Source organism: Heterodontus francisci, chromosome 8 (genome assembly GCF_036365525.1).
Source record: "Heterodontus francisci isolate sHetFra1 chromosome 8, sHetFra1.hap1, whole genome shotgun sequence".
NCBI classification, from domain to species: domain Eukaryota; kingdom Metazoa; phylum Chordata; class Chondrichthyes; order Heterodontiformes; family Heterodontidae; genus Heterodontus; species Heterodontus francisci.
The window spans coordinates 25,137,948-25,165,343 of NC_090378.1; the positions used below are offsets into that span (position 1 = coordinate 25,137,948).

The window sequence follows — 27,396 nt, forward strand, 5'->3', positions numbered from 1 at the left end:
TGTCATATTTGAATTGTACTGGAATGTACCTTTACAAATTAGGTATATTTTTGGGAAAAAATTCTGACAGCGAATCCAGCCGTAATTAAATATGCATGGACCGTAAATGGCTTCAAAACAAGCTCCTTGTATCACTTCAAGCCAGCCATAACTTTCTGTACCGAGTTTAGTTTGTATCTACAGCACAAGTACAGCAACTTTGCATTTCAATGGTGAGCCTGATTTGGAACAGCCATTTCGATGAGGCTCACAGAGTCATAGCACATCTCGTACAGCAAATTTTAAATTTCTGCGTTTAACCTAACTCTTCTGATGGGAAAACCACTGACCACCTCCAGGCGCGTATCCATTGTCTCTCGAGATAAGGAGGCCCAAAAGAAAGAAGAAGATGGGGAATGCTATGAGCTTCAACGTTATTTTGACTGCAAATTATGGGCATATATATATAAAACAAAAATATTGTCCAAGGATGCATACTCTGCCAGATCTCACCATGGCGGTCCTCAAGGCAGAGGCAACCGAAAGAAAATCTTGAGCACAAATAGTGGGCTGGCCGGCGTGTTGGAACTCTGTGTGAACAACAACACGGGGTTTTAATGCATATACAAACTGGGAAATGCATTGTGCCCTCCCCAGACTTAGCAATGCAAAGGTTAAGATTAAACGGAATAATCCGGGGTCTTGTACAAATCCTTTGCGTGACCTTTTGCCCGGTTATTGGCAGTCAGGTCAAAGTCATTGCTGCGCTGACAGTGCAGCCGTTTTGCGGCTGCAAATGTTGATTGACAGCTGGAGTGACGTCTATCCCGACAACGCTCGCGCCGCGGCCCGATTGCGTCCTCTCACCATGGCGGCTCTCAGCAAACTGGTGACGGCCAAACACTCGGCGCTCGGAGCTGCCGCCGTCTTTGTACTGTTTGCCCTGAGCAGAAGACGGGGCAGAAACACTTGGCACAGGTATAGGATCGGGATTTATTCCACCGACAGGCTGAAGTCTGGATCGCGCTAATTGAGGCCGGGGATTTAAACCGGCCTAGTAACCTTTGTGTCGGAAGAATCTGATGACAGGAGATGACAAGCCTAGCATTACAGTAATTGAGGGAAAGGGCACCCGAGATCCGCTGTAATATCGAGATCTTCGTTGGGAGATTTGTTTTACTTTATAGGATTGGGAGTTTTTTTTTAATGAGTTATTGCTTCTGGGGCGAAGCTACCGTCAAAAAACATCTTAAATTATTGTTTTAATTCATCTTCCCTTGGGAGCACCTGAATTGAGGAAACTGACATTTGTGATGCTTTGTTCGTGATTAGTGCAAATTTACTGCTTTTTAATATGGTTAAATTTCCTCGTTAATTTAGGGATCTGAATATCCCATTTCATATGTAAATTTTAATACAGGTCACAGAACTGTTATTTTCCGGTCCTCCATTTTTGGTTGTCACTTGATAAATTTGGAGTGATTATGGGCTGAATTTTTGTTCCGGGGTCAGGACCCTGACATCGGGTGAATTTATAGGTTCCAACACCATGCTGACATGATTTTTTGACAAGCAGGCCACTTAGTGGCACGCTCACCATCCAATTTTGGAGGCAGGTTCCTGAGGCTGGAGGGCCAAAAGGAGGACCGCCAACACTGACAGATCAGCAGCCCCACTGTCAGAGGTTGGCGCTGATGATGCACGTAGGTGTGAGAGGGCGCCTCAAGAAAGCTTTCAAGTTAAAAAAAATTCTGAACATTAAGTAGGTCACAGCTGCTAGGCCGTCATCATGGAGGGGCAACCGCTCCATTGGACGGCCAGTGGCTGCATCTGTGGCCTGACGTCCATGGTGGATACGGGGGGGCGGGCGAGCGGGCGGATGAGTTCTTTAGTTGGTTGGAGCACTGGCTCTCCCTCGGTCTGCTGCCGGGAAGGTTGCCTCCATCTCTTGGCCATTTTTCAGCCTCAGTGGGGATCCCGCATGCTGCCTAAATAAACCTTTTAATTGGCCGAGTGGCTACCTGCGTCTTTTTTTAATTCATTCATGGGATGTGGGCGTCGCTGGCCAGGCCAGCATTTATTGCCCATCCCTAATTGTCCTTGAGAAGGTGGTGGTGAGCTACCTTCTTGAACCGCTGCAGTCCATGTGAGGCAGGTACATCCACAATGCTGTTAGGAAGGGAGTTCCAGGATTTTGACCCAGTGACAGTGAAGGAACGGCGATATAGTTCCAAGTCAGGATGGTGTGTGACTTGGACGGGAACTTGCAGGTGGTGATGTTCCCATGCATCTGCTGCTCTTGTCCTTCTAGGTGGTAGAGGTCGCAGGTTTAGAAGGTGCTGTCTAAGGAGCCTTGATGCGTTGTTGCAGTGCATCTTGTAGATGGTACACACTGCTGCCACTGTGTGTCAGTGGTGGAGGGAGTGAATGTTTGTGCATGGTGTGCCAATCAAGCAGGCTGCTTTGTTCTGGATGGTGTCGAGCTTCTTGAGTGTTGTTGGAGCTGCACCCATCCAGGCAAGTGGAGAGTATTTCATCACACTCCTGACTTGTGCCTTGTAGATGGTGGACAAGTCCTGGTGAGTCAGGAGGTGAGTTAGTTGCTGCAGGATTCCTAGCCTCTGACCTGCTCTTGTAGCCACGGTATTTATATGGCTACTCCAGTTCAGTTTCTGGTCAATGGTAGCCCCTTGGATGTTGATAGGGGATTCAGCGATGATAATGCCATTGAATGTCAAGGGGAGATGGTTAGATTCTCTCTTGTTGGAGATGGTCATTGCCTGGCACTTGTGTGGCGCAAATGTTACTTGCCACTTATCAGCCCAAGCCTGGATATTGTCCAGGTCTTGCTGCATTTCTACACGGACTGCTTCAGTATTTGAGGACTCGCGAATGGTGCTGAACATTGTGCAATCATCTGCGAACATCCCCACTTTTGACCTTATGATTGAAGGAAGGTCATTGATGAAGCAGCTGAAGATGGTTGGGCCTAGGACACTACCCTGAGGAACTCCTGCAGTGATCTCCTGGAGCTCAGATGATTGACCTCCACAACCACAGCCAGCTTCCTTTGCGCTAGGTATGACTCCAACCAGCAGAGAGTTTTCCCCCGATTCCCATTGACTCCAGTTTTGCTAGTGCTCCTCGATGCCATACTCGGTCAAATGCTGCCTTGATGTCAAGTGCAGTCACTCTCACCTCACCTCTTGAGTTCAGCTCTTTTGTCCATGTTTGAACCAAGGCTGTAATGAGGTCAGGAGCTGAGTGCTCCTGGCGGAATCCAAACTGAGCATCACTGAGCGGGTTATTACTAAGCAGGTGCTGCTTGATAGCACTGTTGATGATCCCTTCCATCACTTTACTGATGATTGAAAGTAGACTGATGGGGCGGTAGTTGGCCGGGTTAGACTTGTCCTGCTTTTTGTGTACAGGACATACCTGGGCAATTTTCCACATTGCCGGGTAGTTGCCAGTGTTGTCGCTATACTGGAACAGCTTGGCTAGGGGTGTGGCAAGTTCTGGAGCACAGGTCTTCAGTACTATTGCCGGAATATTGTCAGGACCCATAGCCTTTGCAGTATCCAGTGCCTTCAGTCGTTTCTTGATATCATGTGGAGTGAATCGAATTGGCTGAAGTCTGGCATCTGTAATGCTGGGGACTTCAGGAGGGGGCCGAGATGGATAATCAGCTTGGCACTTTTGGCTGAAGATTGTTGCAAATGCTTCTGCCTTATCTTTTGCACTGATGTGCTGGGCTCCCCCATCATTGAGGATGGGGATATTTGTGGAGCCACCTCCTCCAGTTAGTTGTTTAATTGTCCACCACCATTCATGGCTGGATGTGGCAGGACTGCAGAGCTTATATCTGATCCGTTGGTTATGGGATCGTTTAGCTCGGTCTATTGCATGCCGCTTACGCAGTTTGGCATGCAAGTAGTCCTGGGTTGTTTTTTCACCAAGTTGACACCTCATTTTGAGGTATGCCTGGTGCTGCTCCTGGTATGCCCTCCTGCACTCTTCATTGAAGCAGGGTTGGTCTCCTGGCTTGATGGTAATGGTAGAGTGGGGGATATGCTGGGCCATGAGGTTACAGATCATGGTTGAGTACAATTCTGCTGCTGCTGATGGCCCACAGCGCCTCATGGATGCCCAGTTTTGCATTGCTAGATCTGTTCGGAATCTATCCCATTTAGCTCAGTGATAGTGCCACACAACACGATGGACGGTATCCTCAATGTGAAGGCGGGACTTTGTCTCCACAAGGACTGTGTGGTGGTCACTCCTACCAATACAGTCATGGACAGAAGCATCTGCAGCAGGCAGATTGGTGAGGACGAGGTCAAGTATTTTTTTCCCTCGTGTTGGTTCCCCCACCACCTGCCGCAGACCCAGTCTAGCAGCTATGTCCTTTAGGACTTGGCCAGCTCGGTCAGTAGTGGTGCTACCGAGCCACTCTTGGTGATGGACATTGAAGTCCCCACCCAAGAGTACATTTTGTGCCCTTGCCACCCAATGTGCTTCCTCCAAGTGGTGTTCAACATGGAGGAGTACTGAGTCATCAGTTGAGGAAGGGCAGTAGGTGGTAATCAGTAGGAGGATACCTTGCCCATGTTTGACCTGATACCATGAGACTTCATGGGGTCCAGAGTTGATGTTGAGGACTCCCAGGGCAACTCCCTCTCTACTGTAGACCACTGTCCCGCCACCTCTGCTGGGTCTGTCCTGCGGGTGGGACAGGACATACCCGGGGATGGTGATGGCAGTGTCTGGGACATTGTCTGTAAGGTATGATTCCGTGAGTATGACTATGTCAGGCTGTTGCTTGACTAGTCTGTGGGACAGCTCTCCCAACTTTGGCACAAGTCCCCAGATGTTTGTAAGGAGGACTTTGCAGGGTCGACAGGGCTGGGTTTGCTGTTGTCGGTGCCTAGGTCGATGCCGGGTGGTCCGTCCGGTTTCATTCCTTTTTATTGGCTTCATAGCGGTTAGGTACAACTGAGTGGCTTGCTAGGTCATTTCAGAGAGCATGTAAGAGTTAACCACATTGCTGTGGGTCTGGAGTCACATGTAGGCCAGACCAGGTAAGGACAGCAGATTTCCTTCCCTAAAGGACATTAATGAACCAGATGGGTTTTTACAACAAGCGACAATGGTTTCTTGGCCATCATTAGACTATCTTTTTAATTCCAGATTTATTAATTAAATTCAAATTCCACCTTCTGCTGTGGTGGGATTCAAACCCATGTCTCCAGGTCAATACCCTGAGTCTCTGGGTTACCAGTCCAGTGATAATACCACTACGCCATCGCCTCCCCATCTTGCGGGTGAGTAGACATCCCCATCTCTGCCCTTCCCCCCCCACCCACCCCCCCCCCCCACCAATTCTCCTGTAACAAAAATAGCTCAGAGGTGGGAGATCGGCACACCGGCCGGTGGCAGGAAATTGGGGGTCCATCCACCTCCGGTCCCGCTTGAAAATTCGGCTCTATGTCTTTTCATTTTGGACGTCTTCATGATATGTGTATCTGCAGCATCCTGGCTGTTGGCATCTGCTACAGCGTGTGATGCTGACATAAGGACAAAACACAGAATAAAACATTGCCATGGACTCCACATTATGTAGATTGTGGAGAAAAAAACATAGTGGAACACATGATTTTCCCCAGAGTGGCCAATCAATGGTCTGTGAGCGGGCTTGCCATCCAATTAAGGATGGCAGTGAGCCCTCGAAGTTGGAGGACCAATAGGAGGCCTTCCAGCTTGAAAGCAGCCGCGGAATGCCATGGCAGATAAGTGAGGGAGAGGGTGCTTCAAAATAGAGGCGCCCTCTCGCCAACCTTTTCAAACTTTAAATTAAAAATGCACTTTGCAGCTGGGTCACCACTGTTGGGGGAAACCCCTTTACAGAGCTGCTGCTGCACCCAGGCAGATGTGGAGGGCCTCTAAGCCTGCCTGGAGTGCTGCCCCCCTCCTCCGCCGCTCGGTCTGCTGCCGGGTGGCTGCCTCCAAGTATCTAAGCTTTCCCCTGCCCAACTGCGGGGGCCTGGAGGCAGACTGGAAAATCTCGCTTGGCCTCCATTAATAGGCCTTTAGTTGGGTCAGTTGGTTGGCTGATTGCAGGCAGGGAGCGCTGCTGCACCCCCATCCCGCCTCCAGGAAGATGACCAGGGGGCAAAATGGAGCTGGGGAATTGGCATGCAGGCTGGTGGTACAAAATTGTGGACCCGCCTGGCTCTGTTTCTGGCCCAGAAGGGGGTTAAAAATCCAGCCCAAGCTCCTGAGTGGGCTCATTTACATATTTTTGATAAAGTACCACATAAAAGACTGGTTAACAAAATTGTGGCTCATGGAATAGCAGGGTCAGTGTCAGCTTGGATAAAAAATTGGCTAAAGGACAGAAAACAGCAAGTCGTAGTAAATGGTTGTTTTTCAGATTGGAGGATGGTAGACAGTGCTTTCCCCAAGGATCACTGCTAGGACCACTGTTTTTATTGCTGTATATAAATGATTTGGACCTTGGACTACAGAGTAGAATTTCAAAATTTGCTGATGATACCAAACTTGGAGGAGTGGCAAACAGTGAGGATGATACAAACCACCTGCAACAGGACATAGATAGAATGGGCAGAAAAGTGGCAGATGGAATTTAATACGGAGAAGTGTGAGGCGATGCATTTTGGCAGAAGGGAAAGGCAGAGGCAATATAGACAGTGGCACAGTTCTAAAGAGTGTGCAGAAACTGAGAGACCTGGGGGTGCATGTGCATTGATCTTTGAAGGTGGCAGGACATATTGAGAGAGTAGTTAGCAAAGCAAATGGGGTCTTGGACTTCATAAATAGAAGCATTGGGTACAAAAGCAGGGGGGTTATGCTGAAACTTTATAAAGCTCTAGTTAGGTCCCAAATAGAGGATTGTACCCAGTTCTGGTCCCACACCTTAGGAAGGATGTGAGGGTCCTTGAGAGGGTTCAGAGGAAATTTACCAGAATAGTCCCAGGGACTGGTGATTTTAGTTGCAAGGTTAGGTTGGAAAAGCTGGGGTTATTCGCCCTGAAGCAAAGGAGATTGAGGGGAGATTTGATAGAGGTGTTCAAGATTATGACAGACTTGGATAAGTTGGACAAGTAAAAACTGTTCCCGTTAAGTGACGGTACAAGGACTAGGGGACACAGATTGAAGGTTTTGGGCAAGAGGGAAATGTGAGAAGCAGTTTTTTACACAGCGAGTGGTAATGACCTGCAACTCGCTGCCCATGAGGGTGGTGGAAGCGAAGACAGTCAATAATTTCAAAAGGAAATTGGATGGGCGCTTGAAGGAAATAAGCTTGCAGGACTGCGGGAATCGAGCGGGAGAGTGGGACTGACTGGTTGCTCTGCAGAGAGCCGGCATGGACTGGATGGGCCGAATGGCCTCCTTCAATGCCAAAAGTATGACAAGTATTAATTATGCTGTAATCTTCTTTTGGGGCTCAGAATACTGTTTAAACTTTGCTATTATGGTTCATGACGCCATCTGAGCCATTGGCCCAGATTGCTGCTTTCTAAACACAATAGTATATGTTCTTTTAGCAAATTATCAGATTACTACGGTCAGATGGTTTGGAGGGTGGAAGTACCATATTAGTCTGGTTTGTGACTGGATGGGTTATGTAAGTACCAGGAAGCATTTAAGTAGTGTTTGAGGTGATGCTTTGCAGTCAATTCCCAATCTAATTTTGATTTTACACATCACCAAGCATACTTGCTTTCATCTTTGCAATATCACCAGCCTTCTAAATTACCTTCACTACTGCCAAAACCCCTATTCACACTCTTAGCTTCTCTTGACGATTTCTGTACGTGCCTACATGCCGCTGTCCTAACCTCCAGCTCCATAATCACCAATTCATCCAACATTTTGTCACCCACATCCAGTCCCACATTTACCCTACTTTACCATTACACCCATACTTGCTGACCTACATTGGTTTTCTGTACCCCAGTGTCTCCTCACTTGTATTGGAGCACTGCTGCAGGCATTGTGGTGCCTGTGGCAGTAGAAATAGAACATGGCATTGTAGCAAAACTAGCATCAGTAGAGATGCAGAATTCTGCTTTTTTGAAGTTTTCTCTGAACTCTATTGAAATCTACAAATAAGGACCTTTTTGGGATTTCATAGAATCATACAGTGCAGAATGAAGCCATTCAGCCCATCGTGCCTTTGCCGGCTCTTTGGAAGAGCTACCCCATTAATCCCACTCCCCTGGGCTTTCCTCATAGCCCTGCATTTTTTTTGTCTTTTCATGTATATATCTAGTTCCCTTTTGAGAGTTACTTTTGAATTTCCTTCCACCACCCTTTCAGGCAGTGCATTACAGGTCATCATAACTAGCTATGTTTAAAAAAGTCTCCTCAACTCCCCTCTGGTTCTTTGCCAATTATTTTAAATCTGTGTCCTGCAGTTACTTGCCAGTGGATATAGGTTTGCTCTATTTACTCTATCAAAACTCCACTTAATTTTAAAAACATCTGTTGAATCTCCTCTTAACCACCTTTGCTGGAAGCAGAACAATTCCAGCTTCTCTGGTCTCCCTATAACTGAAGTGCCTCATCCCTGGTACCATTCTGGTAAAACTCCACTGTATGCTCTCCAAGGCCTTGACATTCTCCCTGAAGAGTGGTGTGCAAAATGCAACAGCTGAGGCTGAACCAGTGATTTTTAACCAGTGATTTCCACTCTTACTTCTGTCAGCTGCCTTGGATGACATTGGCAGCATCCTCTTGTGGACAGGTGCAAAGTACTCATTCAGTACTTCAGCCACGCCCTCTGCCTCCACAAGATTATTTTCTTTTTGATCTCTAATTGGCCCCACCCTTCCTTTGACTACCCTTTTGCTCTTTATAAAATCCTTTAGCGCTCCCTTTATCTGATAAAGTCTCTTAATTGCATCGCCAGACATGTAACATCCACCAGTTATTGGTCAATAGCTAAATGCCACATTATTTTAGGTCTGCCAAAACGCCATACATAATTGACCATATTCCAGTAGGTGGCTGCAGTTATTTTGATCTGCCTGTGACAGTTGGTATGACTTTGTAAAATCCCCACAGGAATTCAAAAGTATCTTTCTTCTTTTGGGCCTCCTTATCTCGAGAGACAATGGATACGCGCCTGGAGGTGGTCAGTGGTTTGTGAAGCAGCGCCTGGAGTGGCTATAAAGGCCAATTCTAGAGTGACAGGTTCTTCCACAGGTGCTGCAGAGAAATTTGTTTGTCGGGGCTGTTGCACAGTTGGCTCTCCCCTTGCGCCTCTGTCTTTTTTCCTGCCAACTACTAAGTCTCTTCGACTCGCCACACTTTAACCCCGTCTTTATGGCTGCCCGCCAGCTCTGGCGAACGCTGGCAACTGACTCCCACGACTTGTGATCAATGTCACAGGATTTCATGACGCGTTTGCAGACGTCTTTAAAGCGGAGACATGGACGGCCGGTGGGTCTGATACCAGTGGCGAGCTCGCTGTACAATGTGTCTTTGGGGATCCTGCCATCTTCCATGCGGCTCACATGACCAAGCCATCTCAAGCGCCACTGACTCAGTAGTGTGTACAAGCTGGGGATGTTGGCCGCCTCGAGGACTTCTGTGTTGGAGATACGGTCCTGCCATCTGATGCCAAGCATTCTCCAGAGGCAGCGAAATGCTGTAACTGATCACCTTTATAATACAGGTTGAACAAATAAAAGTCATGTATCAAGCACATTTTTTCATTGATTAGCAAACAGAATTTAATGTGGAGAAAAGTCTTGTTAGATGCAATTCAACATTATGTTACACAGTACCATCCTTTAATACATTGTGCCAGAGTGAGTGGAAAAAAGTTTACACACATGTGCCAAAAGATTTCTATCTCTGGTTGTACTTTTGGATGAAGTGCTGAAGGCATTTTCTTTCCGGCTCTTAGGATCAACATAACAGAGAAACCCAAAAAGTAGGAGAGAAAATAAAAGGCATCAAAAGTAAATAGTATCTTTGTCCCCTCTGATTTGTTAAGACATCTTGTGGAATGGAAGTATATTTCTGCCAAAGATCAATTTTTTTTTGTGTGTGTATGCTCATTCTATAGTGTATTTAGTTTAATGGAACACTTGTTATTTGGACTTCAGTAACACCGTGTTCCAAATGTTACAGAATTTTGTAAGCTGTATGTAGATTGTTGTACTTTGGCACATTTTCTATATTTTGCAATCAACTTTTTCACAGTTCTGATTTCATTTAAAAGCTACACTAACATTTTACAATTTTTTGGAATACAAACATTAGATTATTCACAAGGGTACAAAACTAGTGTTAAATGAATATGCTGCTAAAAACAGCCTCTGCAGAAAAAATGCTGCAAAATAATACATGAATATTTTAACATGGTAATTAAAAAATTGAATTCTTTAGCTTCTTTACACAACCTTGATATTTCTTTTTGAGTTCTAAAACTTTTCAAATTTTCATTTCTTGTCTACTTTACTCCTTAAATTTAATATTCTACATATTTTGAAATTTGAAATGTTAATTTGTCATCCTACATAGATGAGGGAATACCAGTGGGAAAAATTACATTTCTATTTTTATGAATTTGCAGAAAAAGCACTCACTAAATATTCTTGCTTCTACTCGATGTATAAGATGCTACAAGTTTCAACATTGTGAACCACTGTAAACCTTTCAAGACACAATAATGCATTTGTGACTTCACTAAGATGACGGCAATGCCTTTGAGCCTGCTATTAACTAAGGATCATTTCTTCCTTTTCCAAAAGATATTGGCACATCTGCTGTTCCAGGAGCCAGAAATGTACATATCTCCCCCTTGCTCTCACACTCCATGCATATCTCCCTCACTCCCAGATATGTGTAATAGAGGTGGTAAATGACTTATGGTTGCAAGTGCTGGTGTAATTGATCCAATAAAAACTGCACTTTATTAGGAATTATGCATGAAATGCATAACGGCTGATATGAAGGAACATCATGTGAAAGATTTGCATTTATAATGCACCTAAGAAAGACATGCATTTATGTAGTGCCTTATCGCATCTCTCAGTAGCATCCGAAAATGCTTCACAATGGCATACTTTTTGAAGAGCATTGATTATAGACAAAAGTAGTAGCCATTTTCCACACAGCAAAATAAATGACCAGTTATCTGTTTGTGAAGACATTGATTGTCCGGGTCTCTGGGAAACTTACCTTGAATAAGACTATGGAGGTTTTCATGCCCACCTGAATTATTGGGAGAAGGTCTTCAGCTTCCATGTCTCATCCAAAGGACAATACCTCCAAAAATGTATTCTCTCAGTATTATACAGAAATATTAGCTGAGATTATGTGCTCGCGTCTTGGAATAGGGCTTGAAGCTACAACCTCTGACTCTAGAGATGAGAGTACTACTAATCAAGCCAGAACAAAGACTGGATAGTACTAATGGTTGGATTGTATGCTGGAAGGTTTCAGCAGGCTGTACAAGTGTGATGAGTTTTGATTGTGTCGCATTTCCTGCTTTTTGATCACTTTTAACCTTTGGTTGATGATGTATGATAGAGTTAAAGTACAATATCTGAAATTATTGCTTGAGATTGATTTATTACTTGTACTTTGAATCGTCTTGCGAGTTTTGAACTTATTACTTTGTGGAAGAAAGCAATCTCGGTTAGAGTTTAACATGGATAGATTTGATGTCTGAAGTGCAAACTTTCTCCACGTTTGGAGGCATTGTAAGTCATATAGATGGGTGCAGGAAGTTACAAAGGGACACAGACAGACTAGGTGAGTGAGCAAAACTATGACAATGGAATTTAATTTGAGGAAGTGTGAGGTCATCTACTTTGGATTTGTGAAAGGCAAATTGGAATATTTTCCTAATGGTGAGAGACTAGGAGCAATGGTAGAGCCAAGGGATTTAGGTGTCAGTGCACACATCACTAAATACTAATACACAGTAGAAAATGTAATCAAACGGTGAATGGAATGTTGTCCTTTATCTGAAGAGGATTGGAAACAAAAATGAGGAAGCAGTGCTTCAGTTGTATAGAGCCCTACTCAGATCTCATCTTGGACTCTGTTTTGGATATCCAACCTCGGGAATGATAAATTGGCTTTGGATTGGGGACAGCGCAGGTTCACCCAAATGAAACCGGGCTTAAACAGTTACATTAGGAGAAAACCTAGTTTGTATTCATTTGAATTTAGAAGATTGCGGGCTGGTCTAATTGAGGTATTTAAAATGAATAAAGGATTCGATAGGGTAGGTACAGATAAACCATCTCGTGTGGGGGGTATCCAGAACAAGGGGGCCTAATTTTAAAATTAGAGTTTGGCCAATTAAGAGTGAAATTAATCAGCAATTTTCCACAGTGTAGCAGAAATCTGGAATTCTCTAAACCCCTACCCCCACCCCTCGCCAAAAGGCTGTGGTTGATTGTGTCAGATGAAACCTTTTCAAGACTAAGACTAATGGATCTTTGTTGAGTAACAGTATTGAGGGTTGTGGAACAATGGCGAGTAAGTGGGGTTGAAATACAGATCAGCAATGATCTAACAGGTTGAACAAGCTTGATGGTCTACTCCAGTTCCTACTGGGAAGCAAATGCTAAAGACTTCTGTTAATTTTATACTAGGTGAAAATAACCTCTGCATTTTGTTTGTATGGGTGGGGTAATGGAAAGTGTTAAAAGTACCTAAAGTTGTCTTCTGTCTACTTTGGCACCTTGATCAGAAAAATATAATTGTTTTTAAAGAATTAATACTTAGGTTGGAATGAATTACAGTTGCTTGATTGTATTACTACCTTGCACCTTGGGTACTGCTCCTGTTTGTTACAGTTACACCAATGCAGTGTTCCCTGTAAACTGCGCGGATGTGCAACTGTGCAGCAATTGGGAATGTGCCGCACAGTGCAAAAAGTCATCTGCGCACTGCAAACAGTAGTTAGAGGAAATATTGCACCTATGTCACGACTTTTTTCACACTTTGTGTGACAGCATATATCACTTAGAATTCCTTTAATACTGCAAAATTTCTGTAGATTTCTATAATTAGCATTACTTATATTTCTAGTTCTTTTTTTGAGATACAGCACTGAAACAGGCCCTTCGGCCCACCGAGTTTGTGCCGACCATTAACCACCCATTTATACTAATCCTACACTAATCCCATATTCCTACCACATCCCCACCTGTCCCTATATTGCTTTTTAAAGCACTTATGTGACTATAGGCTATTTATAGCTTAGGTTATTGCTGGGAAATCAGCTTTGTAGTTAATCATAGGGAGTGGAATGGCAGAGAGCAGAGCTCAGGAAGACATGAGAGGGAATCAGGGTAAGGGGAGCCATACGGGGTAAAAATGGAAAGGGACAAAAGGATGGGCAGGAAATAGATTAAAGAACAGTGGATGAGAGGAAAAGGGATGGAGGAGTTAAGGTTGGAGGAACGAGGATGATGGAAATCAAGTGGGAGGGGTTGGAAACAAGTCGCGAAGGAATGGGAAGGAAACGGGGGTAGTTATGGAGATGTGGGGGGAGGGAGCATATGGGGGCTGATGTGGTGGAAATAGAAGGTAAAGTGGACGGGGAATGGAGGTATGAGGGAAGATGAAGGGAAGGTTAGAAGAAGTGAGGGACAGTGAAGGTAATGAAAACTAAGGGTAGTAGCAAGGGGTAGGGGCGGTGATTGGAGTGAGGTAGTAAGGAGAAGCAGGAGACAGACAGGGGAAGGGAGTGAGGTTAATGGGAAGTGACAGGGGAGTGACGGGCAAGGGAGACGACAGAGTGCAAAAGCAGCAAGGTGGAAAAGGAGCAAGAAATGGAGGGGTTAAGATGCAGTGTAGGGTTGGGAGCGCAGAGACTGGACAAGGGGACTGAACTGCCACTTGCTTGGCACTACTTTCCATTGCTACTTTGGAAGTGCGTTTCTGAATGGGATGGATGATCACAAAAGGAACGAAATAATAAAACAAGAAATAAAGGCACCATATTACAGCTTTTGGCTGTGTGAATCCATTCACTTTGGATACATGAAAATAATGTTAAGGGTGAAAGAAGATAAATCAGTTCCTTTTTTTGGCTTACATGATTTATTCCTAAATCTAAATGAACTTTTCTGTGTAACACCTTAATTGTTAAATTTTTTCATTACAGTAAGAATGATGGAAAAGTTTCTCTTCAGAATGAGGTGAGTATATCATGAAAATATATTGCAATTTTAGTTATTCATTTAAATAATGCTTTTTTTTGCTGAATACAGTTGCTTGGAGAAAATGTGCCCCTCATCTTTTTTTCAGAAAGAAGGAAGAAAAGAGAAAGCAGTTGTGGATGGTGCTTTCTTTGCAAGGATCTGGCGAATTTTAAAAATAATGGTGCCTGGAATGTTTTCACAGGAGGTAGGCATTATATATTTATTCAAGAGAAGACTGATAATTAGTGATTTGTAAATTGTGCATATTAAACAGAAAGAAATCAAAATATGACACCAAGCAGAGGTGAGAGACCTTCTTCAGAAAGAAGGGAAACTCGAAGGTCAATTAGCTTGTGGCATTTATGTTTCCCTTGCAGCTGGTTAGGGAACACCAAGCTCTTTGGTGCAGGTTACCTGCCGTGGAAACCAGGAGATGGTTAAAGTTAGTGGCTGAGAAAGAGGAAGAGACCAAATTATAAGGAAGGAAAAAAATTCAGGTTGAGCTTCATACAATTTCAACATGACTCACCTGTCAAATTAAAATTTGAACCAGTTAATAGAATCCTGATAAAACAGCAAAATACTGGGAATGCTGAAAATCTGAAACAAAACCAGAAAATGCTGGAAATACTTCCACAGCACCTGTGGAGAGAAAGAGGAGAGAAACAGTGTTACCTTTTATGATCAATTATCCTTCATCAGAGTTCTGACAAAGGTTCGTCGGCCTGAACCATTAACTCTGTTTCTCTTTCCTCAGATGCTGCCAAACCTGCTGAGTATTTCCAGCATTTTTATTTTTATTACAATAGAATCCTGATTTTGGATCTGGGCTACTTGAAGTTTAACTCCAGATGTTCATAATTGAAACAATTAATTGAAGAGAACTGAATTAGTTTCAAGAACGTCTTGAATGTCATCATTTTTCAAGCTGTATATATTCTGGACTGCCAACAAAATCAACCAATAAAGGGTTTTGTAAAACAATGTTGATTAAAAATATAGCATATGGGGGAAGGAAGTCCCAGCTGCTCCCTCACTGAGGTTAGCATACCATATAGACATATAGAGCAGGCAAGTCCAAGGTCCATTTGCTGCTTTATGTCAACATTGAATGATGTCAGCCAGATACTAATAGGCACTAATATAAGTTTTGGTGTGCCTAGGCTATAGAGGGTGGAAGAAATCTGTTATGCTCCCTGCTTTGGATTGCTATCCTACTGTAAAATGTGCACGTTTGTGTTGAGTGAGGTGATGATCAGGCTTGGCTGAGATGCTTCCCTCTCCTTTTCTTCCTTTCCACCATCCAATAGAAATTTATATCTTCAAAGGAGGCTATATGAAATTTGAAAAAAATTTCTGCCCAGACCAAGATGTCATATTTTTGATTAGTGGCAGTGAATAGAATCTCACAGGGAATTACAAAGGGATCGTAATTTCTCAGCTATTTCTGCTATATCATTATAGTTATGCTGAATGTTGTATTGCTGGAGACTTGGGAGTACTACCTACCAGTTCTTCTTTGTGGTACATAATAAAAAAAATACAACCTCAAGGCTTCCCAAAGCACTTTACAGCCAATTAAATACTTTTTGAAGTGTTGTCACAATTGAAATGTAGTAAAAGTAACAGCCAATTTTCACATAGCAAGCTCCCACAACAGCAATGAGGTAATGACCAGATAATCTGTCTTAATGATGTTAGTTGAGGGATAAATATTAGCCAGGACACCTGGCCCTACTCTGCTTTGAAATAGTGCCATGGGATCTTTTACATCCCCCTGGGAGGGCAGACGGGGCCTCAGTTTAACACCTCATCTGAAAGACAGCACCTCTGACAGTGCAGTACTCCTTCAGTAGCTGGAGTGTCAGTTAGATTATCTGCTGAAGTCTCTGGAATGGGACTTGAACCGACAACCTTCTGACTCAGAGGCAAGAGTGTTACCAACTGAGTCATGGCTGACGTGCCACGGCGTTGATCCTCAAATTTAATAGATGTATATGTCACTTTCACTCATGCCTCACCTTTTCAGTAAAAAAAAAGTAACCTAGATTGTGATATTGTACATAAAAGCACTTGTGGAGTTCGTTGGTGTCGAGTTTTAAAAATCGACTCAACACCATTAACAGCATTCTTCAAACTTTCAGTTCTCATTTCATTGTAATAATAGGAAATAGAATTGGCCTTTATAGCCACTCCAGGCGCTGCTTCACAAACCGCTGACCACCTCCAGGCGCGTATCCATTGTCTCTCGAGATAAGGAGGCCCAAAAGAAAAAGAAAGAAGAAAATAGGAAATAGTAGTCCAAGGTTGAATTCTTCCTTTCATCAGCTCTCCCTTAAAGGGTCCTTCACACTTATTGTTTACAGTAATCAAAGCAGCAAAAAAAATTCAAGAACTACCACTCGTTGCAACCTGTACTTCATTTTGAAGAATGCATCATAAAAGTTCCTAATTTCTTCTTTTAATAGTACAAGCAGCTTTTTTTTTAATAAGATCACAACATAGTTACAAAAGCAAAATGTCATTTGGCCCATTTTGGTTCATCCATCCAGGATGACCCTAAAGTCTTGCCTTTGCAGCATCCAGTTTTATTTTATTTTATTTAGAGATACAGCGCTGAAACAGGCCCTTCGGCCCACCAAGTCTGTGCCGACCAACAACCACCCTACAGTAATCCCATATTCCCTACCACCTACCTACACTAGGGGCAATTTACAATGGCTAATTTACCTATCAACCTGCAAGTCTTTGGCTGTGGGAGGAAACCGGAGTGCCCGGCGAAAACCCACGCAGTCACAGGGAGAACTTGCAAACTCGGCACAGGCAGTACCCAGAATCGAACCCGGGTCCCTGGAGCTGTGAGGCTGCGGTGCTAACCACTGCACCGCTGTTGGTTCTTAAAATAATTCCAGCATTCTTGCTTTCACTACCCTATCCAGGAGGACATTCTGAATATATTATGCGAAGAATAATTTGATGATATCCAAAGGGATCGTTCCCTCCGCGACACCCTGGTCCACTCCTCCATTACCCCCACCGCCTCGTCCCCGTCCCATGGCACCTTCCCCTGCAATCGCCTCACTATCCCAGGCCCCAAACACTCCTTTCAGGTGAAGCAGCGATTTAATTGTACTACTTTCAATGTAGTATACTGTATTTGCTGCTCACAATGTGGTCTCCTCTACATTGGGGAGGCCAAGCGCAGACTGGGTGACTGCTTTGCGGAACACCTCCGCTCAGTACGCAAGCAGGACCCTGAGCTTCCGGTTGCTTGCCATTTCAACACTCCCCCCTGCTCTCATGCTCACATCTCTGTCCTGGGATTGCTGCAGTGTTCCAGTGAACATCAACGCAAGCTCGAGGAATAGCATCTCATCTACTGATTAGGCACACTACAGCCTGCCGGACTGAACATTGAGTTTAATAATTTCAGAGCATGACAGCCCCCCATTTTACTTTCATTTTTAGTTATTTTTTCTTTTTTGCTTTTTTACATTTTTTACAATCATTTTTTTGCATTTATTTCATTTCATCTTCGTTTGTTCAGTTTGCTTACCCACTGTTTTTTTTTCATGTTTGCACTTGCTGATGTTCAATATTCAGTCCGTTAACACTTTATCTGTACTAATGCTTTGTCTTTCAACACACTATTAACATATTGTTTGCCTTTGCTCCATGACCTTTTGGTCAGCTATGTGGCCTTGTCCAATCTACACCTTCTCCTTTGTTATTTCTTGCCCCATCCCCACCTCACTTGCTTATAACCTGTGACATTTCTAATATTTGTCAGTTCCGAAGAAGGGTCACTGACCCGAAACGTTAACTCTGCTTCTCTTTCCACAGATGCTGCCAGACCTGCTGAGTGATTCCAGCATTTCTTGTTTTTATTATTATTGATGATATCAGTTTTAATTTATCTTTTATTAATTTGAATCTGTAGCCCCTTGCTTTACTCTTGTAATTTAAAATAATTATCCACATTTGGTAGATGGAGGAAAGATAGTGCATGTGGACTTTAGGAAAGCCTTTGACAAGGTTCGACATGGGAGATTAGAAGATTAATGGGTGTGGAATTAGGAGGACGATAGCAAACTGAATCAAAAATGGGTTCGAAGGGAGAAAACAAAGAGACATAATGCAGTTTTTCAGAGTGGTTGGAAGTGGGTAATGCCCTTCGTCATAAAGTTCTGAAGCCACTTTTGTGCACTGTATATAGCAATGATTTGTAATGGGAATTGTGTTGAAATTTGGAGATGATAGCAAAATTGGAAGTATATTTAATTCTTTAGAAGCCCATAGGAAATTGAAATGGAATATTAATAGGATGGGGGAATAGGCTAAAAAGTGGTAGATAGAATTCTATATCAGTAAGTGTGAAGTGTTGCATTTTGATGAAAAGAAATAATAAATAAGTATCAATTAAATCAGGATTGTTGCTATGGAAGAGCAAAGTGACTGGGGTACAGCTTCACGGAATGTTAAAGGCAGCATCTCAGGTTGATAAGGATGTTTTTTAAAAAATGAATACAATTCAAGATTTTATTTTGAGGTATAGAATATAAAAGCCAACAGGTAATGATGAGCCAATATAATCAGACTTCAGAGTACTGTATGGAGTATTGGGCTCCACACTATGGGAAAGATTATGAGGTTTAAGAGCAGATACAATGCAATTTCACTAGGATGCTACCTGGTATGAGGAAATAGAAACACGAAAAAAGATTTGAAAAGTTGTGTCTTTTTTGTCAGAACACAGATATTAGAATCATAGAAAGTTTACGGCACAGAAAGAGGCCACTTGGCTTTTTGTGTCTGCGTTGACGGAAAAACAAGCCACTTAGCCTAATCGCACCTTCTAGTGTCTGGTCTGTAGCTTTTCAGGTTGCAGCACTTGAGGTGCATATCCAGACACCTTTTCAATGTGTTGAGAGTTTCTGCCTCCACTACCCTTTTGGGCAGTGAGTCCCAGACCCCCACCATTATCATAGATATATTTAAAATTATGAAAAGCATGGTCAGTATATAGAAGCAGACTGTTCCATTAATTGGACAATTCATTCCATAATAATACTTTGAGTTACACCTGAAGCACCTATTAACAGTTCCTTGGACATTCCTGGGATTCATTTGCCTATTATTGCTGTTCCAATTCTGTCTTCTGCTGTAATAACCAGATATGCTAAAGGTGCTTTCATCCTCATTCTGCCTGTCGGTAACTCTTACATTTACTGATGCCTGCGTCCAGTATCTGGACCATTTCAAAATCCGGCAATCATTGAATCCTCTATTCTTTGTGTCACTGCACAGAATGTCCCATTTGTTCCACAGAGGCTGCAGGAAATGACTGTTTCCCCAGAAATTTTTTCAAGGCAGCAGACATTTGATCCAATAGGGACTCTCTCTCTTTGAGAACCAAAAATCAGTTAGAACCAGGTGTCTGTCCCTATGTGACACCTGAGTACAATCCAGCAATTTAAATGCTAGCAATGAGCCAGGAATCTCTAAATTGAACTCCCTCAATCTGTTAGACAGTCTGTAAGAGTCCATGATATAATCCTCAATTGAATAACCATCTTTTTCTGAAATCTATCAAAGTCTGACCGTGTTTCATAGGCATTTAATAGATCATCTTGCTCGTAAATTTCATCCAAGAGCTCTAATAGAAGATCCAAACCTTCATCAGTATCCAACTGATACTGATACATGCGATAAAGGAACACCTGTAATTATGGGCGACTTTAATCTGCATATAGATTAGGCAAATCAAATTAGTCACAATACCGTAGAGGAGGAATTCTTGGAGTGTATGCGTGATGGTTTTCTGGACCAATACGTGAGGAATCAACTAGAGAACAGGCCATCCTAGACTGGGTGTTGTGTAGTGAGAGAGGACTAATTGACAGTCTAGTGGTGCGAGACCCCTTGGGGATGAGCGACCATAAGATGATAGAATTTTTCATCAAGATGGAGAGTGACATAGTTGATTCTGAGACTAGGGACCTGAATCTTAGTAAAGGAAACTACAAAGGTATGAGGCGCAAGTTGGCTATGACGGATTGGGGAACGTTACTTAAAGGAATGACGGTGGATAGGCAATGGCAAACATTTAAAGAGCGCATGGATGAACTACAGCAATTGTTTATCCCTGTCTGGCGCAAAAGTAAAACAGGGAAGGTAGCCAAACCATGGCTTACAAGGGAAATTAGTGATAACATTAGATCGAAGGAAGAGGCATATAAATTTGCCAGAAAAAACAACAGACCTGAGGATTGGGAGCAGTTTAGAATTCAGCAGAGGAGGACCAAGGGATTGATTAAGGAGGGGAAAATAGAGTACGAGAGCAAGCTTGCAGGGAACATATAGGTATGTGAAGAAAAAAGATTGGTGAAGACGAATGTAGGTCCTTTACTGTCAGAAACGGGAATTTATTATGGGAACAAAGAATTAGCTGACCAACTAAATGCATACTTTGGTTCTGTCTTCACAAAGGAGGACACAAATATCATACCAGAAATGTTGGGGAACACAGGGCTTAATGAGAGAGAGGAACGGAAGGAAATCAGTATTAGTAGAGAAATGGTGTTGGGGAAATTAATGGGATTGAAGGCTGATAAATCCCCAGGGCCTGATGGTATGCATCCCAGAGTACTTAAGGAAGTGGCCCTAGAAATAGTGGATGCATTGGTGATCATCTTCCAAGATTCTATAGACTCTAGAACAGTTCCTACAGATTGGAGGGTAGCTAATGTAACCCCACTATTTAAAAAGGGAGGTAGAGAGAAGGCAGGGAATTATAGACCAGTCAGCCTGACGGCGGTACTGGGGAAAATTCTAGAGTCCATTATCAAAGATTTTGTAGCAGAGCCCTTGGAGAACAGTGGTAGAATCGGGCAGAGTCAGCATGGATTTACGAAAGGGAAATCATGTTTGACAAATCTACTAGAATTCTTCGAGGATGTAACTAGTAGAGTTGATGAGGGGGAGCCATTGGATGTGGTTTATTTGGACTTTTAGAAGGCTTTCGACAAAGTCCCACATAAATTAAAGCACGTGGGATTGGGGTTATTGTATTACGATGGATAGAAAATTGGTTGGCAGACAGGAAACAGAGTAGGGATAAATGGGTCTTTTTCCGAATAGCAGGCAGTGACTAGTGGGGTACCGCAGGGATCGGTGCTAGGACCCCAGCTATTCACAATATACACGAATGATTTAGATGAGGGAACTAAATGTAATATCTCCAAATTTGCAGATGACACAAAACTGGGTGGGAGGGTGAGTTGTGAGGAGGATGCAGAGAAGCTTCAGGGTGATTTGGACAAGTTGAGTGAGTGGGTTAATGCATGGAAGATGCAGTATAATGTGGATGAATGTGAGGTTATCCACTTTGGTAGCAAAAACAGGAAGGCAGATTATTATCTGAACGGCTATAAACTGAGAGAGGGGAATATGCAGTGAGACCTGGGTGTTTTCGTACACCAGTCGCTGAAGGTAAGCATGCAGGTGCAACAGGCAGTAAAAACGGCAAATGGTATGTTGGCCTTCATAGCAAGAGGATTCGAGTACAGGAGCAGGGATGTCTTGCTTGGTGAGGCCACACCTGGAATATTGTGTGCAGTTTAGGTCTCTTTATCTGAGGAAGGATGTTCTTGCTATAGGGGGAGTGCAGTGAAGGTTTACCAGACTGATCCCTGGGATGGCAGGACTGGCGTATGAGGAGAGATTGAGTCGATTAGGATTATATTTGCTGGAGTTCAGAAGAGTGAGGGGGGATCTCATAGAAACTTATAAAATTCTAACAGGACTTGACAGGGTAGATGCAGGAAGAATGTTCCCGATGGTGGGGGAGTCCAAACCAGGGGTCGTAGTCTAAGGATACAGGGTAAACCTTTCAGGACTGAGATGAGGAGAAATTTCTTCACCCAGAGAGTGGTGAGCCTCTGGAATTCACTACCGCAGAAAGCAGTTGAGGCCAAAACATTGTATGTTTTCAAGAAGGAGTTAGATATAGCTCTTGGGTCTAAAGGGATCAAAGGGTGTGGGGCGAAAACGGGAATAGGTTACTGAGTTGGATGATCAACCATGATCATAATGAATGACGGAGCAGGCATGAAGGGCTGAATGACCTACTTCTGCTCCGATTTTCTATGTTTCTATGATGGGCATCCAGTTTGCAAAATATTTATTTCTGATTTTACTTCTGGTAGGAAGCGACAATGCCAAGCCCAAACCTTGTTTCCTCTTTGGTAGGAATATGACCCTATCCACAGATCCACTTCATTTTTTCCACTGGTCATGTGATTCCGGCTCCAAGATACTTGGAATGAGCGGATTGTTTTATGAGGAAAGGTTGGACAGACTGGGCTTGTTTTCACTGGACTTTAGAAGAGTGAGGGGAGAGTCATAGAGATTTATAGCACAGAAACAGACTCTTTGGCCCAACGCGCCTGTGCTGACCATCAAGCACCTGGCCAATCTAATCCCATTTTCCCGCACTTGGCCCGTAGCCTTGTATGCTATGGCGTTTCAAGTGCTCATCTAAATACTTCTTAAATGTTGTGAGGGTTCCTGCCTCTACCACCCCTTCAGGCAGTGTGTTCCAGATTCCAACCACCCTCTGGGTGAAAACATTTTTCCTCAACTTCCCTCTAAACCTCCTGCTGCTGACCTTAAATCTATGCCCCCTGGTCATTGACCCCTCCCCTAAGGGAAAAAGTTCATTCCTATCTACTGTATCAATGCCACTCATCATTTTGTATACCTCAATCCGGTCCCCCCTCTGCACTCCAAGGAAAACAACCCCAGCCTATCCGGTCTCTCTCCATAGCTGAAATGCTGCAGCCCAGGCAACATCCTGGTGAATCTCCTCTGCACCCTCGCCACTGCAATCACATCCTTCCTATAGTGTGTGACCAGGACTATACACCGTACTCCAGCTGTGGCCTAACCAGCGTTTTATACAGCTCTAACATAACCTCCCTGCTCTTATAGTCTATGCCTCGGCTGATAAAGGCAAGTATCCCGTATGCCTTCCTAACCACCTTATCTACCTGTGCTGCTGCCTTCAGTGATCTATGGACAAGTACACCAAGGTCCCTCTGACCCTCTGTACTTCCTAGGGTCCTACCATCCATTGTATATTCCCTTGCCTTGTTAGTCTTCCAAAGTGCATCACCTCACACTTCTCAGGATTAAATTCCATCTGCCACTGCTCCGCCCATCTTACCAGCCCAACTATATCGTCCTATAATCTAAGGCTTTCCTCCTCGCTATTTACAACACCACCATTTTTCGTGTCATCTGCGAACTTACTGATCATACCTCCTATATTCACGTCTAAATCATTAATGTACACTGCAAACAGTAAGGGTCCTAGCACCGATCCCTGCGGTACCCACTGGTCACAGGTCTCCATTCGCAAAAACAACCCTCGACCATCACCCTCTTCCTTCGTCCAGTAAGCCAATTTTGGATCCAATTCACCAAATTACCCTGGATCCCTTGGGCTCTTACCTTCTTAACCAATCTCCCATGCGGGACCTTATCAAAACCCTTACTGAAGTCCATGTAGACTACATCAACTGCTTTACCCTCATTTACATATCTAGACACCTCCTCGAAAAATTCAATCAAATTTGTTCGACATTATCTCCCCCGACAAAGCCATGCTGACTATCCCTGATTAATCCCTGCCTCTCCAAGTGGAAATTAATCCTGTCTCAGAATTTTTTCCAATAATTCCCTAACATTGAGACTTGATTAAAGTTTATAAGATCCTTAACGGTCTTGACAAGGTGGATGTGGAAAGGATGTTTCCTCTTGTGGGTGAGTCCAGAACTAGGGGGCATTGTTTTAAAATTAGGGGTCGCCCTTTTAGGATAGAGATGAGGAGAAATTTCTTCTCTCAGAGGGTTGTGCGACTTTGGAACTCTCTGCCTCAGAAAGTGGTGGAGGCGGGGTCATTGAATATTTTTAAGGTAGAGGTAGATAGATTCTTGTTGGGCAAGGGAGTCCAGGGTTATCGGGAGTAGATGGGAGTGTGGAATTCGAGACAGAAACAGATCAGCCAGAAAGTTAGTGGGTGAAAGATAGTACTAGACCCACTCTTTATGCATTTATTTACAGAGTAAAATATTACAAATATACAAGGCATTAGTACTAGGGAAAATGGGAGCTGTACTGTTGGGACGGTCTTCACCTGAACCATGCTGGGACCAGTGTTCTGGTGAGTCGTATAACCAGTGCGGTAGAGATGGCTTTAAATTAAATAGTAGGAGGAAGGGATGATGAGAGAGGAGATGTGGTAAATCAAAGAGAAACAACAAGGTAACGATTTGGGTAATGATAACCAGAGTGTGGCAGGAAAGAACAGGGCATACAAATTTAAGAGTGCACCAGCAAATAAGGCCAGAGATTGTAGAAATGGTAAAAAGACAAGCGTTAAAGGCTGTTGTGGAATTGAAGCCCAAGATCAGCCATGATCGTATTGAATGGTGGAGCAGGCTCGATGACTATGTGGTCTACTTCTGTTCATATTTCTTGTGTTCTTGTGTTCTCTGTACCTAAACGCATGCAGCATTTGTAACAAAATGGATGAATTGTTAGCACAAACAGAAATAAATATAATGACCTGATAGTCATTACAGAGACATGGTTACAAAGTGACCAAGGCTGGAACCTGAATATTGAAGGGTATTTGACATTTCGAAAAGACAGGAATCTGGGAAAAGGAGGTGGGGTAGCTCTGTTAGTTAAGGATGTCATTAGTAAAGTAGTGAGAAATGACCTGAGCTCAAAAGAGCAAGATGTAGAATCAGTTTGGATCGAGATAAGAAATATGAGAGGTAAGAGGTCGCTTGTGGGAGTTGTTTATAGGCCCCCTAACAGTTGCTACATTGTAGGACAGAGTATACAGGAAGAAATAAATGAGGTGTGTAAGAATGGTACCACAACAGCCACTGGTGACTTTAATCATGTAGATTGGGTGAATCAGATTGGCAAAGGTAGCCTGGAAAATGAGTTCATATAGTGTATTTGCGAATATTTCTTATAGCAGTATTTTCTAGAGTCAACCAGGGAGCAGGCTATTCTAGACCTGGTAATGTGCAATGAGACAGGATTAATCATAACGTCATGGTAAAGGAGCCTTTCGGCGACACTGATTGTAACATGATAAAATTCCATATTCAGTTTGAAGGGGAGAAGTTTGTGTCGAAGACTAATGCTTTAAACCTAAATAAAGGTAATTACAAGGGTATGAAGGCAGAGCTCGCTAAAGTGAACTGGAAACTAAGTTAAAAGGTGGGACAGTAGAGATGCAGTGGCAGACTTTTAAGTAGATATTTAATAACTCTCAGCAAAGATTTATTACAGTGAGAAAGAAAGATTCTTTGAGAAGGATGCATCATCTGTGGCTAAATAAGGATGTTAAGGATAGTATCAAATTGAAAGAAACACTGTTCCTATGTACCTCCTAACTCAACCACACCACAATTTCAGTAAGTGTCGCTTTTAAGGTTTCAGTTGAGCACATATAATTAACGTCCTCCACGTACAAATAATTAAATATACTTGATATACAATTAACAGCAAGTGGTCTGGTTAAACCTCAGGCAGGGGAGTTTGTGGCAGGGACCAAAGCCACTGTCTTTGGTCTTCCCAGTAATTAGTTGGAGGAAATTTCTGCTCATCCAGTACTGAATGTCGCATAAGCCGCCTGGCAATTTAGAGACAATGGAAGGGTCGAGAGAACTGGTGATGAAGTAGAGCTGGGTGTCATCAACTTACATGTGGAAACTGACGTGGTTTTTCAGGATGGTGTTACCGAGAAATAGGAGGGGGCCAAGGATAAATCTTTAGGGAACACCAAAGTAATGGTGCAGGAGTGAAAGAGAAGTCGATGCAGGTGAGTGTCTGGCAGTGACTGGATAGATAAGAATGTAACCAGGTGAGAGCAGTACCACCGAGCTCGATGACAATGTAGAGGCTTTGGAGGAGGATGGTGTGGTCAACCATGTCAAAGGCTGCAGACAGGTTGAAAAGGACAAGGAAGGATAGTTTACCTTTGTCGCAGTCACCTGTGCCATTTGTGACTTTCGTAAGAGCCATTTTGATATTGTGGCAGGTGCAGAAACCTGACAGGAGGGGATACAAACATGGAGTTCCGGGTAAGATGGGCACGGAACCGACAACAATTTAACGCTACTTGAGTGGCCATCTTGCGTGACTTTGTTCATTTTCTAACTTCTCTCTCCTCTATTCCATTTGTCTTACAGCCCTTTGCTACTTGACCTGTCTCCAGATTTTGTAGCTTTCTCTGTTTTTAAAAGCTTGACTACATTTTCAGTTTTAAGTCAAGCGAACTATCCCACTAGTGGCTTTATTTGCAAATAACCCTTACTGAGTTCTGATGAATAGAGTTGTCACAGCAACAATAATTGTGAACAATGAATGGAATGTCAAACGAACCTCCATCGTTTCTAGCACACTGTTTCAGACAACCCGCCTGAAATTTGATCTATACCTCTAAGTCCTGCTTTGCTGTGAATGTAATCCTCTGAGAACTAAGTTTAGCTCAGTAGTAGCATTTTAGCATATAATATGCAAATGTTTCCCATGGCAACATAAACTGAAATTACAAAACATGACAATGCTGTAAAAATAATGCTTTATTTGTAGTTGCTAATCTATGTGCAGCAGTTGCACCATCCAAAAACTTGCCTGATGTGTACAATCTTTTCATTGTTGAAAATCAGAGCATTTGCCAGGATGCTTATAAACTTAATCCATGATTTAGGATTGTCTAAAAATTTCCAACATCTTTATTTATTTAGAGATGCAGCACTGAAACAGGCCCTTTGGCCCACCGAGTCTGTGCCGACCAACAACTACCCATTTATACTAACTCTACAGTAATCCCATATTCCCTACCACCTACCTATACTAGGGGCAATTTACAATGGCCAATTTACCAAGTCTTTGGCTGTGGGAGGAAACTGGAGCACCCGGCGAAAACCCACGTGGTCACAGGGAGAACTTGCAAACTCCGCACAGGCAGTACCCAGAATTGAACCCGGGTCCCTGGAGCTGTGAGGCTGCGGTGCTAACCACTGCGCCACTTTATTCACTTGAAAATAAAACTTCTGTAAAATGCCATTTTGTTAAATCTCAAATAAATTTGTGTTTCCTGGAATGGTAATAAATTGAATAGCTCTTC

The 27,396-nt window shown here is 43.3% G+C and overlaps 1 protein-coding gene across 1 annotated transcript in view; it reads left to right on the forward strand.

The window, feature by feature from the left end:
- The first annotated feature begins 803 nt into the window (after nucleotides 1-803).
- The window catches only part of abcd3a (ATP-binding cassette, sub-family D (ALD), member 3a), a 101,994-nt gene continuing 75,401 nt past the window's right edge, over nucleotides 804-27,396 (forward strand). Inside the window, exons 1-3 of the mRNA XM_068036827.1 lie at nucleotides 804-957; nucleotides 14,144-14,177; nucleotides 14,287-14,385. Of these exons, the coding sequence (XP_067892928.1) occupies nucleotides 848-957; nucleotides 14,144-14,177; nucleotides 14,287-14,385 (243 nt within the window). The 5' untranslated portion in view covers nucleotides 804-847. The remainder of the gene's footprint in view (nucleotides 958-14,143; nucleotides 14,178-14,286; nucleotides 14,386-27,396) is intronic.